Genomic DNA, 13,640 nt, shown 5'->3' on the forward strand with positions numbered 1-13,640 from the left:
TGCCCTCCTTGCTTGCAAGCAATAAAGCTCTGTAACACTGAACAAAGAGCTGCAACACTAAAATAAAGAGCTATAAAGCTACAACGCTGACGCCGGTCTTGAACCCCTATGTGCGTTCGCTCCACAACGGTCTGAAGAGGCTCCAGTTCTCAGGATTCCCACCACTTCCTCCCACCCCCAGCCACACAGTTTCTTCTCCCATGAAATCCTGACCATCACTTAGGGGAACAACCCCAAGGCTGGTGTCCTCACTCCATGTTTCCTCTTCACCCGGATTCCTGGGAGCAGATGTGCGGGAACAACAAGGAGAAGTATGACCATGTGAAATAACCACAATGAAGAAATACATCCTGGCCCCCAGGCGGTCAGGAGGAAGGGAGAGTGTCTGACTCTTTCGAAACCTGCCCCTTCCATTCTGATGTTCTTTCCTATCAAGTCCCACTGTACCATAATGACAGCCTCAGTTTCCCAGGCCTCCTGAGAGTCTGGCTCTCATCTGTGTCCTTGGTGTGTATTAACATGCACAGTCCTCTTTTCTTCCTCCTTGGTGTCCATTCTGCTCAGTCCCCCTGAGACTAAACCTCCAACATGTGTGGAAAGTGACCTCCTCACCCTGCATGTGCATCCCCCATTGAAGCTTCTGTCACGGGGAACCCCAGATGTCCAGAGACTTATTGTTTCCCCACTGGATAGTGCCTCCTTGGGGACAGCATCCAGGTCTGCTGTGTTGGCCTGGCTGTGCAGAGAGGGGGTGCCTACTATGTGGTTGCTGAGGGAGGGAGGAGAGGCTGCCTGCTCACCCACCCTGGGCTCCCCATCTCTCATGTCCCTGAGTCCCACCCCTCACCTCCATAAACATGGACAGACTACGGGTGACTCAGATGTCTGGTTAGAATGAACATATTTTCACCTTGCAGAAAATGTCAACCAAAGGAAGGACATGAACAGGGAGGCAGAAGATGGGGGTTAGGACCTACATGGGGTGTGAATTTGGGAGCATTTCACTTTCTCTGGCCTCAGAGTCCCCAGGGGTGGCCGTGGGGATGGTGGGTAGTTGGTTACAAGGCTGACCCGGCCCTGACAGTGCCTGGGTCTGAAGTTCCTCCGCTGAGGAGAGTCACTGTTCTGACCTCACCCCGTCTTCCTGTGGGGCCACCTCTAAGTCTTGCAGCTCCTAGTTCCCGAGAGAACCCTGAGAAACTGATCTTCCCACGTGGGACCTCCAACCCCAGACATGCTGCAGCTGCTGCTGCTGCCTCTGCTCTGGGGGACAGAGGGTGTGGAGGGAGAGGACTGGAATTATTACTGGAGTGATTACAGGCTGCAAGTACAGAGTTTGGTGATGGTGGAGGAGGGCCTGTGTATCTTTGTGCCCTGCAGTGTTTTCTACCCCCAGGACAGCGGGACTGACTCTGAGCCAGCTCGCGGCTACTGGTTCAGGGATGGAGCCAACACAAACCGGGATCTTCCAGTAGCCACAAACGACCCAAAGCAAAAAGAGCAAAGGGAAACCCAGGGCCGATTCCATCTCCTCGGGGACCCACAGACCCAAAACTGCTCCTTGAGCATCAGAGATGCCAGGAGGAGGGACACAGGGACATACTTCTTTAGGGTGGAGAGAGGAAATATGAAATGGAGCTACATGTCCAACAAGCTCTCTGTGAATGTGACAGGTAAGGAACAGGCTTCCGGAGAGGCCACAGGGGCCACAGGGCAGGGCTGGGATGGGACCCTTGGCCTGGGAGGGGGTCAGGAGTAAAGGGTGTAGAGTTTGGGGAGGAGCTGGGCCAGAGCCTGAGTTTCTCTCAGGGCCACATCTCGAACCCTCCCTCCTGATCCTGCATGTCCCCCTCTTCTTACCAGCCCTGACCCATGTGCCCAACATTGTCATCCCGGTGACCTTGGAGTCTGGCCACCCCAGGAACCTGATCTGCTCTGCACCCTGGGCCTGTGAGCAGGGGACACTTCCTACATTCTCCTGGATGGGGGACTCTGTGTCCCCTTCAGGCCTCACCATCAACGGCTCCTCGATGCTCACCTTCATCCCGAAGCCCCAGGACCACGGCACCAACCTCACCTGTCAGGTGACCTTGCCTGGGGCCAGTGTGACCACAACAAGAACCATCAGTCTCAACGTGTCCTGTGAGAGCTGGGCTAGGACCCCCGGGTCTTTGATGGGGAGTCGCTGAGGGTAACAAGATGAGGGGTCCTGGACTGAACTCTGGGTGCTGGGTCCTGGGATCTGGGCTGGAGGGGGGGTCAGGAGGATGCTGCCTCTACCCTTCCCCATTTATGCAACTCCTGGGGACAGGGGCCAATGTCCACCCAGCCCTCACCACTGATGAGATCTGCCGTGTCTTTCTGTTCAGACTCTCCCCAGAACTTGACTGTAACTGCCTCCCGAGGAGATGGCACAGGTAGGCAGGAGCCCCCTCCCTGGGGCTGTGGGGAGCAGGGTCTCTTCCAGATCAGGGCAAGCCTGGGTCTCTCCTCATCCTGGACTCACCCGGTGAGGAGAGACCCCCTTGTTGGTGAACCCACTGTCCCCTCCCATCCTCAGTCCTCATGGCTACTTTAAGCATCTGTCCCCATCCACCCCTCACTCCCCTCGGACTCCTGCACACACAGCCCTCAGCCCCACAATGACAAAAAAACATTCAAATAGCAGAACCCACCTCTGAGGCTCCTTCTCATCCATTTCCTGAATATTCCTCCAGCCTTGTCTTTTTATTTCCACAATAGTTTTGATCTAAGTACTTTTGATATTTTGGTGACATAGTCACATGAGCAAAAGTTCAAAATGCAGAGCAGAGTCTATCCTCAGATGTCCATCCTTCCCCCTAGAAGTGACTAGTGTCTGCATAGGCTGCTCTGAGTCTTGGTTTGTTTACCTAAAGGATCTAAGAGGTCACTGGGGATCAGCAGTACAGACTGCCCTCAGTCCACTCTATGACTGTGCGGTGTGCCACTGCACGGGTGGATTCTGAATCCGTGTGCAACTTCTATGAGTGGAAAATCAGAAGAGTGTGTGTACAGCTGTGGGATAAGTTCCTAAAAGCAAAATATAGTGGGTTCATATATTCTTTCTAAATTTTAGAGATAGGACAAGTTGTTCTGCATTGATGGTGGACAAGTTTACACTCCTGCCAGTGAGGAATAAAAGTGTTTGTTTTTCTGCACTTTGGGCTGTGTCTTCATGTCTGTGCCCCTCATCTGGACTCCTTCTGTACCCCTTCCCTCTCTCTTGACCTCTTTGTCATTTTAATCCTCTGTCTCTTTCTATTCAGCATCCACAGCCCTGGAGAATGGCTCATCTCTGTCCCTCCAGGAGGGCGAATCTCTGCACCTGGTCTGTGCTGTTGACAGTAACCCCCCTGCCAGGCTGAGCTGGACGAGGGGGAGCCTGACTATGTGCCCCTTGCAGCCCTTGAGCCCTGCGGTGCTAGAGATTCCTGGAGTGCACCTGAGGGATGAAGGAGAATTCACCTGCCATGCTCAGAACCCTCTGGGCTCCCAGCATGTCTCCCTGAGCCTTTCCCTGCAGAGTGAGTGCTGGGGTGGATGAGGGAGGGGCTGGAGGAGGAAAACAGTAGCTGCCCCTACGCCTGGTCACAGTCCAGCCAGCAGCCTCTGAGCTTTAAAGTGGAGCTCAGCTCTGATCTGTTCTCACCTGTGAACCTTAGAATTATCCTGTGGCCCAGAGCATCACTGTTTTCCTGCAGGACCAGGGTGTGAGGTGAGGTAGGGCTGAGTGGGAGAAGCCCTGGGGGAGGTAGCAGGTCATGGAGAGAAGGGTCTGGGGCTTGGACAGTTGGGTTTGCTGAGACAAGGTCCTTGCTTTGCAGGACTGGCACTAGGGTGAGGCAAGTGAGTCACTCTCCTTGGGCACAAAACTTAAGAAGTCAAAAAAACAAAACAAACAAACAAACAAACAAACAAAAAAAACAACTTAGCAAGGAAGAGAAATAATATGGTGATGCGATAATGTTTCTAAAAAATGAGAAAAAATGCAAAGCAAAGTATCAAAAATTTAAAAACAGGCTGTAACCCAGCACTTGCATGCCTGGCTCTCCTCACCGTCGTCCTGCCCCGCTCTCCCTCTCCCTGTTCTCTGCCCTTCCCTGTTCTCTGCAACAGAAAGCAGGGTGGGAAAACAGGGGTCTAGGGCCCTATGGGGAGTGCGAGGGGAGAGAAGGCTTCCAGAAGGTGAATCATTAAAACAACCTCAATCTGTTCCCAGGCCAAGCTCTGCTCGCATCAGGAGTGATGCTGGGGGCAGTTGCGGCAGCTGGTGCTATGGCCGTGCTCTTCCTGTCCTTTTGCATCATCTTCATCACGTGAGCTTTGATCCTGGGGAGGGTGGGGGAAGGGAAGAGCAGGAGACAAAATCCCTGAACCTAGAGCTGGAGGGACCTGGATGGGTCAAGAGCTTGAAGCAAGGGCAAGAAGGAGGTCACTGCACACGGGGGAGAATTCCACATGTGCCCATGTTTGTGGGGCTTTGAATCTGTTTCCAACCTCTGGACCCTCTGTCCTGGAGGGGGAAGCTGGGGTTCTCAATCTCTGGGTTTTGAGTTTGAGTCTCTGAGACTGAACTATCCCTCTTCCACCTTGTTGACCCATTCAGACCCTTAAGAGAAAGCAGGGGGCAGGGGGCCAGTTTGCCCACTGTACCCAGATCTGGCCAGACCAAAAGGCTCTCTGGTCTTTTCACTCAGGGTGCGGTCCTGCAGGAAGAAATTGGCAAGGCCAGCAGCTAGCACGGGGGATACAGACAAGGAGGATGCAAATGCTGTCAGGGGCTCAGCCTCTCTGGTGAGTGATGTGGGCATCTCTACATCCAGCATCTACTCTGGACACCTCCAACAGGATGGCCTCCAGGACTTCTACCTTGGGCATGGCCAAAGTCACTCTCCTTATGTCCAAGCCAGCCTCTTCTGCTGGACTCCCTATTTGCTGACAGCATGATAGTCCCCTCTCCCCTACTTTCTCCCAGATCACGTATGGGGGAGGAGTTACTTCTTATTCTCTTTCCTCTTTTGTTCTGCAGCCCCCCAATCACCATGTCTTGTTCATTTCCCTCCCTAAGAAGAGCTACCATCAGTTCTTAGTCCCCTGCATCTTGATCCCGTCATTGCTGAGGCCTCAGGATCTAGTTCTTGGACCATGTCACCTCCCTGCCTCTCCCCTCCTTCCCTGGTTAGAGTGATATCTGAAAGCCATCTCTGTCCAGTTCCTGTGCATTTGAACATACGTTTGCCCCCACCCTTGTCTAGAGCAAACTTTTTTCATAAAGAGCCAGATAGTAAATATTTCTGACAAAGTTAAAGAAGAAATGAGCCTCTGGGTGCTCTAATATTTGGAGGTCAGAGAGATGTGTAGCAACTAGCAGAGGGTCTGCCAAGGAGGTGGATGGACCCAGGAAAGTGTCATGACCTGTACTTAAGTGAAGAAAGTCTTCCGTTTAGGGAAGGTGTGCAGCTGAGTCCTCTGCTGCTGCAAGGTCCGGGAAGGTGAAGACTGAACCGTGCTCTTTTGTGTTTAGCCAAGTGGAGATCACTGGTGTGTTGATCATAGCAGTGCTAAGAAGTGGTGTGTGTGTGTGTGTGTGTGTGTGTGTGTGTGTGAATCTCAATTTGATTAGTCAAGAAAGAAAGGGAGGAACGAAATCACTGACAATTCTGTGGAGGCATCTGCTGTTCGGAAGCAGCCGAGAAGGGCTGACATGAGTGGAGATGCCTCCCTCTCTCACTCTCCATCGTGCCAGTCTGTGTTAGTTTCCTATTGCTGCTGTAACAAATGACTGCACACGTAGTGGCTTCAAATAACATAAATGTATCATCTTACAGTTCTGGAGCTCACAAATCCAAAATGGGTTTCACTGCAAGGTTTTGGCAGGCGGGGCTGGTTCCTTCTGGAGGCTGCAGGTGAGAATGCAAGTTCTTGCCTTTTCCGGCCTCTAGAAGGTGCCTGCATTCCTTGGTTCAAGGTCCCTTCTTCTACCTGCAAAGCCATCAGGGGAGTATCTTCCAATCTCTCTCTGCCCTTCTTTCACTTGTAAAAACATTTGCTATTACATTAGAACCACCCGAATAATCCCAGATCATCTCCCCATCTCAATAACCTTAATTTCATCTGCAAAGTCCATTTATTTTTTTCTATGTAAGGTAACATATTTACAGGTTTCATGCGATTAGGGAGTGGACATTTTTGGGGGATGAGTTTCTTTTATCAGAGGGATATAATTTCTTTGTCTGGCCTCCCCCCAACCTCTCCTCCCCCAATCTGTGATCTTTCCAAGGACAGGTGCCATATCTGAATCAAGGTCCTTTACTTCTCTCTCACTTACTCTGCTCCTGCCCATCATATCATAATTCCCAATTAGATATTTACTTGTTTGACAAGTCATTTATTGCCATCTCCCTTAATTAAAGAGTGAGCTGAAAGAAGCCAGGCCCCATGTCTATTGTGCCCACCGCAATATTTCCACAACCCAGCTTATGACCGTACACACAGGAAGCCTCGGTAGGACACCAGATTTTGGGGGTCAGAAAGAACTGTGTTGAATTACGGCTTTACCAGGGAATTCAGGCATGCTAGTAGCCTGTTTCAACCTTAGTTTTCATATCTATAAAATAGAGAAAATAATAATATCTTCCTCTTGGGGTTGTGGTGGGAAGTTAATGAGATTAGTAAACACCAACAAGGTGTTCACTGAATATTAAACATTTGAGGAAATCATGAATGAGGGAGATTTCAACAAGAGCGTGTGTGGGAAGAATGGATAAAGGAATTCATGGGTCTCCCCACATGAATTCTGTCTGCCTTATCCTGTCTGTACTGTCCTAGTCTGTTTTTCTTCTCTCTGTGCCCACTTAGGGTTTCCTGACTGAATCCCAGGAGTATGACAGCCCCCGGTTCCAGCTGTCCCCAGCGGTGGCCGCCCCCTCCTCAGAAGGGGATAACGAGATCCATTATGCATCCCTCAGCTTTGAGGGGATGAAGCCGAGAGACCCAGAGAGACAGGAGGCCACCAGCAGTGAGTACTCAGAGATCAAGGTCCACAAATGAGAAACTGCAGAGACGTGGCCCTGGCTTCAGGGATGGCGGCCCTCTGGGGCGAAGGAAAAGTCAGAGGCCGGTTCCTGTAGAGTTAGAAGCTGCCTAGGCCACTGTGCTGTGCAACAGGACACAGAATTGATTCCTCCTGTCTAAATGAAACTTGGTACCCATTGACAAGCATCTCCCCTTCTGTGTCCACCCTCCTGCTAAGCCTCTGTAACCGCCATTCTACCGTCTACTTCTATGAGTTCGACGTTTTTAGCTTCCACACAGAAGTGAGGTCCTATGGTATTTGCCTCTCTGTGCCTGGATCATGTTTCTTAACATACTGCCCTCTAGGTTCATCTATGCTGCTGCAAGCGACAGAAAAATGTATTTTGTAGTTCAAAAACAGGTAAAGGGAATTTTAAATGTTCTCACCACAAAGACATGATAAATATTTGAGGTGATACGTATGGTAAATGGCCTGACGTGATGATCCCAGAGTGTATCCATGTATTGAAAGGTCACTATGTCTGTCTCAGGGTCACTCAGTGACTGAGGACAGGACTGGAGTTGAAACCCCTTCTGTTTCTGGGTGTCTTTTCTCATCCAACAATGAGTCAAGTGAACAGCAGACTGGGCAGCCCTTGGCCATATGTTTGCAGGAAATGTTATTCTTGGAGGGACTCTGATTTTTACTGAAGAGGGGTCATTAAATGGCTCAGGGTCTCAGGGACAAGACAGGTGCAGTTGAGGAGATGAAGGCTGGGGACCCTTGACCTTCCTTTTGGACAGATTTCTATTTATTTGTATGTTTTCCCCCACATTTAAAAAATACAGTCGTTTTTTAAAATTCCAAGTTGTTTGTTTTTTCTTGACATTTAAAAGTAGCTTTTTATTATCAATTGAGGTAAAATTTATCTACAATGAAATACATAGATCTTAAGTATCCAATTCAGAGTTTTGCCAAATGCGTACACCTGTGTAACCAACATCCCAATCAAGGATATAGAAATTTTCCATCACTCTAGAAAGATTCTGATGCCCGTTTCCAGTCAATTCTCAACTCTGAGCCACCACTTCCTGATTCCTGTCACCAAAGATGACTTTCCCATGTCATTGAGCTTTATATAATTGACATCGAACAATCTTTTTCTTGTGTCTATGTCTCTTTTTCACTAAGCATTGTGTTTTTGGAGATTCATCTTCACTATCACGGGTGTCAGCGTTCTGTTCCTATTACTGCTGAGCAGGATTCCATTGTATGAGTATGTCAGTTTATTTACTCATTGTTATAAATACGGCTGCTGTGGACATAGGTACAAGACTGTGTCAAGGTATGTTTTCATTTCTCTTGGGTGTTGATGGCAGGATCGTGATGAAATCAATGAGGTCAGACGCACACGTTTGGTGCTTAAGGGCCTCCAGGATGTCCCTGCGGAGACTAGTGTCCAGCAGGCACCCAGCAGCTCAAGAGGGTTGTAGGGGTGAAGATGGACATTGGGAAACATCAGAGGGTCCAATATTCCCGATCATTAGCACCTGCTGTTGTGGGTTGAATCTTGTCTGCCAAAGAGAGATGTTGAAATTCACACTCTCAATACCTGTGAATGTGACTTTATCTGGAAATAGGGTCTTTGCAGATATACTCGAGTTAATATGGGGTCACACCAGATAAGGGTGGGCCCTAAATCCAGTAACTAGTGTCGTACTGTAAAGAGGGAAATTTGGACACAGAGACACATAGGGGTAAGAAGGCCGTGTGACAACAAAGGCAGAGATTGGAGTCACCCTGCCCTACCCCACGGAATGCCGACAATTGCCAGCAACCACCACAAGCTAGAAGAGGCGTGGGAGAATTCCTTCCTAGAGGCTTCCAAGGAAGCATGGCTCTGTCAACACCTTGATTTTGGACATTTGACCTTCAGAACTGTGAGAGAATGCGTTGCCGCCACCTTGGTTGTGCTAATTTTTTATGGCAGCTATGAGAGGCCAATACAGCTGTGTGGGACTTACTGTGTGTCAGATCCTTTTCCTGCCCTTTCTCCTTCAGTCCTCGTAGTGACTCTTGAGAGGGTCGGCTCTATTCTGCATCACAGAGCAGGCTCAAGTGAGCTGCTCAAAGCCATTCAGGCCAGCAAGTGGAGGGCCTGGGATGAATCCAGGCAGCCGGCCCCAATGTCACAAAGGGGGTCTTAATCAGTGGGCCGAGGAGGTGCATCTAACTTGTGCCAGGCACTGTCTGAACTGCTTTATGAACAGTTACTCACTGCTTTCTCACAACAGTCCTATGAGAAGGGTGTCAGCCAGTCAAGTAGATCCTAAGAGCAGTGACTATCACACCGGCTAGGCTTGAAATTCACACTTCCATAGATTCTTTTTCTCCTCTCTCCTCTCCTTCTCCTCTCCCTTTTCTGCCCCTTCTCTATTTTTCTCCCTACTCTTCTCTCTCTCTCCCCCTCTCTCCAACCTCTTTATTTCTTTTTATTGTTTATTGTAAGTACCAAGCTGGTGAACAAAATTGTTTAGGTATTTTGGGGAACATTTATGAAGACAGCTTAGAAAAAAGTTCCAGAAGTGGAATTATGGACTCTGAACTAACTTCATATTGTTTTAACTATTGATTTTTATTATAAAATCAATTTAGGCACTTTGTGAGAAAAAAAAAACACTTTAGAACATATACTAATGCATAAAGAAGGAAATTAAAATAGAAATAGTTAATATTTAACATTTCCCACAATTTTTACAGCTGTATATATACACATAAAACTGTAGAAAATACATATATACATACTGTACATATTATATCTATAAATCCATTAATCTATATTTTTCATAGCCCTGATTCTATCAGTTGCAGCTTTGCATTATACATTTCTAACTTAGTAACAAGTTGAAAGCATTTTCCACTAGGAATCATCCTTCGCCAGTGTGGTCTTTCTTTCTTTTTTTTACATTTTAATTTTTTTATTGGTTATGAAAATTCATGGAGTACAAAGCTGACCGTCATCACTTGTGCCCAAAACGTGATGGCCAGGGCAATGCTAGAAGCATGCCCATCACCACAAGTTGTGATTATTAACATTGTCTCTCACCCAATTAATCCCTGACCTCCCTCCTCCACCCCACTCTGCAACCCTAGGTCTGCTCTCTCCCTCTGTAAGTTTAATGCACCACTGTGGTTTTCCTTTCCTTTCTTCTTTCTCTCTTTGCTGCCACATATGAGTGAGCACATGCGTTACTTATTCCTTTGTGCTTGGCTCATTTCACTCAATATAAGTTTCTCCAAGCTCATCCATGTTGTTGCCAATGGCAGAATTTCATTCTTTTTCATGACAGAGTAGTATTTCATGGTGTATATATACCATATTTTCCTTATCCAGTCATCCATCAATGGACATTTAGGTTGGTTCCATATCTTGACTATTGTAAATAGAGCTGCGTTGAACATGGGAGTGCAGGTATTGCTTCAACATGATGACTTCCATTCCTTTGGGCATATACCCAGAAGTGGGATTGCTGGATCATATGGTAGGTCTATCTGTAGTTGTTTGAGAAACCTCCATACTGTTTTCCATAGTGGTTGTACAGTCCCACCAACAGTGTGGGAGCGTTCCCTTCTCTCCACATCCTTGTCAGCATTTGTTATTCTCCATCTTTTTGATTATAGCTAGTCTGACTGGGGTGAGACGATATCTCAATGTGGTTTTAATTTGCATTTCCGATAAGTCTATCTACTCTTTTAATAAAGCGTGGCTTGCTTTACTGCTGGGTACATGGTTCGTTTCTGTGACTTTGGAATCCAAGAGCCTAATTTAGTCACTGGCAAAAACTGGAAAGCTTTGGGCACCAGAGAAGACTCTAGCTGCAAGAGGCAAGTGGCCACTGGGACTATTTTGCTCCCATGTCTCTGCTGCTGACCCCTGGGTCACTGTTGCCACCACCAGATGGACTTTGGACTTCCCAGCCTCAGAAACTCTGGCAGAATAGACGGGCCCCAGCATCACTCTCTCCCACAAATCAACTGATTTACAACTATAAAAACATAACATCAAGTGCGTACAGAATGGGGAGACATCCAGTGGGGGAGGTGGAAGCTCCATGGAGACCACATGCCCTGAGGGGCTGCTGTCATGCGATCTAGCAGATAGGCTTCACTGCCACCACCTAACTCCATTCCCAGTCTGGACCAGTACGCACGGAGTGGGAAGACATCCAGCAAGGGAGGCGGAGGCTCCGCAGAAACCACACACCCTGTGGAGCCACCACCGCATGATCCAGCAGGTAGGCTTCACTGCTGCCACCTGGCTCCATACCCAGCCCGGCCCAGTGTGCATCGAGCAGGGGGACATCTGGCAGGGGAGGTGGGAGCTCCATGGGGACCACACCACCGCGCGTGACCCAGCAGCCCGGCCCAGTGCATGTGGAGTGGGGAGATGTCCAGCAGGGGAGGTGGAAACTCCGCAGAGACCACACCACTGCCACGTGATCCAGCAGTCTGGCCCAGTGTGTATGGAGCAGAGAGACGTCCAGCAGGGGAGGCGGAAGCTCCACAGAGACCACACACTCTGCGGTGCCTCCATGCATCCCAGCAGCCCGGCCCAGTGCACACGGAACAGGGAGATGTCCAGCAGGGGAGGTGGAAGCTCGGCAGAGACCACACACCCTGCAGTACTGCCCCGTGACCCAGCTGCCTGGCCAAGTCCATGCTGATTAGAGAAGTGGCTCCCCAGAGAGGCCCAAGACCCAAGGCAACCACACATGCAAGGCACTAGAGGCCAACTGAGCAGACACTGAGGTAGCCATACCAAATTGGCAACACCAGCAACATCTTAGTCAGACAATAGTGTCAAACCTGTGGACTGTGAAACCCCCTGCCACGATGAATAAACATCAAAGAAAAGATACCAGAAATATGAAAAATCAAGAAAGTACACCACCAAAGGGTAATAACTTTCAAGCACTAGATCCTATAGAACAAGAAGCCCTTGAAATGTCTGACAAGGAATTTCAAGTGATAATTCTAAGGAAACTAAGGGAGATACAAGAAAACTCAGCTAGACAATGTGATGAAATGAGGAAAAGTATACAGGACCTGAAAGAAGAAATGTACAAGGAAATCAGCACCCTGAAAAAAAATGTAGCAGAGCTTGCCGAACTGAAGAATTCATTCAGCGAAATAAAAAACACAAAGGAGAGTTTAACAAGCAGGCTTGCAGAAGTTGAAGAGAGAACCTCTGAACTTGAAGATGGGCTGTTTGAAATAACACAGGCAGACAAAAGAAAAAGAAAAATGAATCAAAGGCATTGAAGAAAATCTGAGAGAGATATCAGACAACCTTAAGTGATCGAATATCCAAGTCATGGGTATTCCAGAAGGGGAGGAAAATGGAGATTCCATTGAAAACATATTCAACAAAATAGTGGCAGAAAACTTCCTGGGTATAGGAAAAGTCACAGATCTTCAGATCCAGGAAACTCAATGATCTCCAAACATATTCAACCCAAAAAGGTCTTCTCCAAGACATGTTATAGACAAATTGGCAAAACTCAGAGACAAAGAGAGAATCTTAAAAGCTGCAAGAGAGAAGCATCAAATCACCTATAAGGGAGCCCCAATCAGGCTAACATCAGACTTTTCATCACAAACCCTAAAAGCCAGAAAGGAATGTGATGATATATTCAAAATACTAAAAGACAGAGATTGTCAGCCAAGAATACTCTACCCTGCAAGGCTATTCTTCTGAAATGAAGGGCAAATAGTATATTTCTCAGACAAACAAAAACTGCAGGAGTTCACCACCACACGAACACCCTTACAAGAAATTCTCAAAGGAGTACTGGGTTTGGTTCCTGAGAAATAACTACCACTGCCGTAAAAATCCAAGAAAAATCTAAACCCACTAGTATAATAAAAATGGCATTCATGAAGAGAAAACAAACAAACAAAAATGCTATCTACAACCTAAGGAACCAACAAACACAGAAAACAAACAGTAAATCAGAAAGCAAGGAACAAAAGAGACCTAAGACAACCAAACAACCAATAAGATGCTAGGAATAAATCAACACCTTTCAATAACAACTCTTAATGTAAAAGGCTTAAATTCCCCATCAAAAGACACAGACTGGCTGACTGGATTAAAAAGGAGGAACCAACAATATGCTGCCTTCAAGAGACCCACCTCACCCATAAAGACTCACATACACTAAGAGTAAAAGGATGGAAGAAGATTTACCATGCAAACAGAAAAGAAAAACATGCTGGAGTAGCTATTCTTATATCTGATAAAATAGACTATAAATTAAAAACCATAAAAAGAGACAATGAGGGACACTATGTAATTTTAAAAGGATTGATCCATCAAGAAGACATAACAATCATAAATATGTACGCACCCAATGTTGGAGCAGCCAGATTTATAAAACAAACTCTATTAGACCTAAAGAAGGAAATAGACACTAATACAATAATAGCAGGGGACCTGAACACCCCACTGTCAATATTGGACAGATCATCTAGGCAAAGAATCAGCAGAGAAACACAAGATCTAAACAATACTCTAGACCAATTGGACTTGGTACATATCTAC

At 47.5% G+C, this 13,640-nt stretch overlaps 1 protein-coding gene across 3 annotated transcripts; it reads left to right on the top strand.

Moving 5' to 3' along the window:
- The first annotated feature begins 1,234 nt into the window (after window positions 1-1,234).
- On the top strand, window positions 1,235-7,071 carry LOC134374047 (sialic acid-binding Ig-like lectin 8). Of its 3 annotated transcripts, none has more exons than XM_063092225.1 (7): window positions 1,235-1,673; window positions 1,864-2,142; window positions 2,370-2,417; window positions 3,288-3,557; window positions 4,241-4,337; window positions 4,719-4,815; window positions 6,880-7,071. In XM_063092225.1, exons 1-7 carry the CDS (start codon window positions 1,235-1,237, stop codon window positions 7,069-7,071), a joined length of 1,422 nt encoding a protein of 473 aa, XP_062948295.1. The 3 variants fall into 3 exon arrangements, with proteins under 3 accessions (XP_062948295.1, XP_062948296.1, XP_062948297.1); XM_063092226.1 differs by having other exon boundaries at window positions 3,288-3,545; window positions 4,247-4,337; XM_063092227.1 differs by lacking the exon at window positions 1,864-2,142.
- Window positions 7,072-13,640: the final 6,569 nt, after the last annotated feature.

This window comes from Cynocephalus volans, chromosome 3 (assembly GCF_027409185.1).
Source record: "Cynocephalus volans isolate mCynVol1 chromosome 3, mCynVol1.pri, whole genome shotgun sequence".
Lineage (NCBI taxonomy): Eukaryota > Metazoa > Chordata > Mammalia > Dermoptera > Cynocephalidae > Cynocephalus > Cynocephalus volans.

Coding starts and splice junctions, on each gene's coding strand:
- LOC134374047 (XM_063092225.1), top strand. CDS start 1,235: ATGCTGCAGCTGCTGCTGCTGCCTCTGCTCTGGGGGACAGAGGGTGTG. Junction 1,674..1,863: donor GCTCTCTGTGAATGTGACAG/GTAAGGAACAGG, acceptor TCTTCTTACCAG/CCCTGACCCATGTGCCCAAC. Junction 2,418..3,287: donor CTCCCGAGGAGATGGCACAG/GTAGGCAGGAGC, acceptor CTTTCTATTCAG/CATCCACAGCCCTGGAGAAT.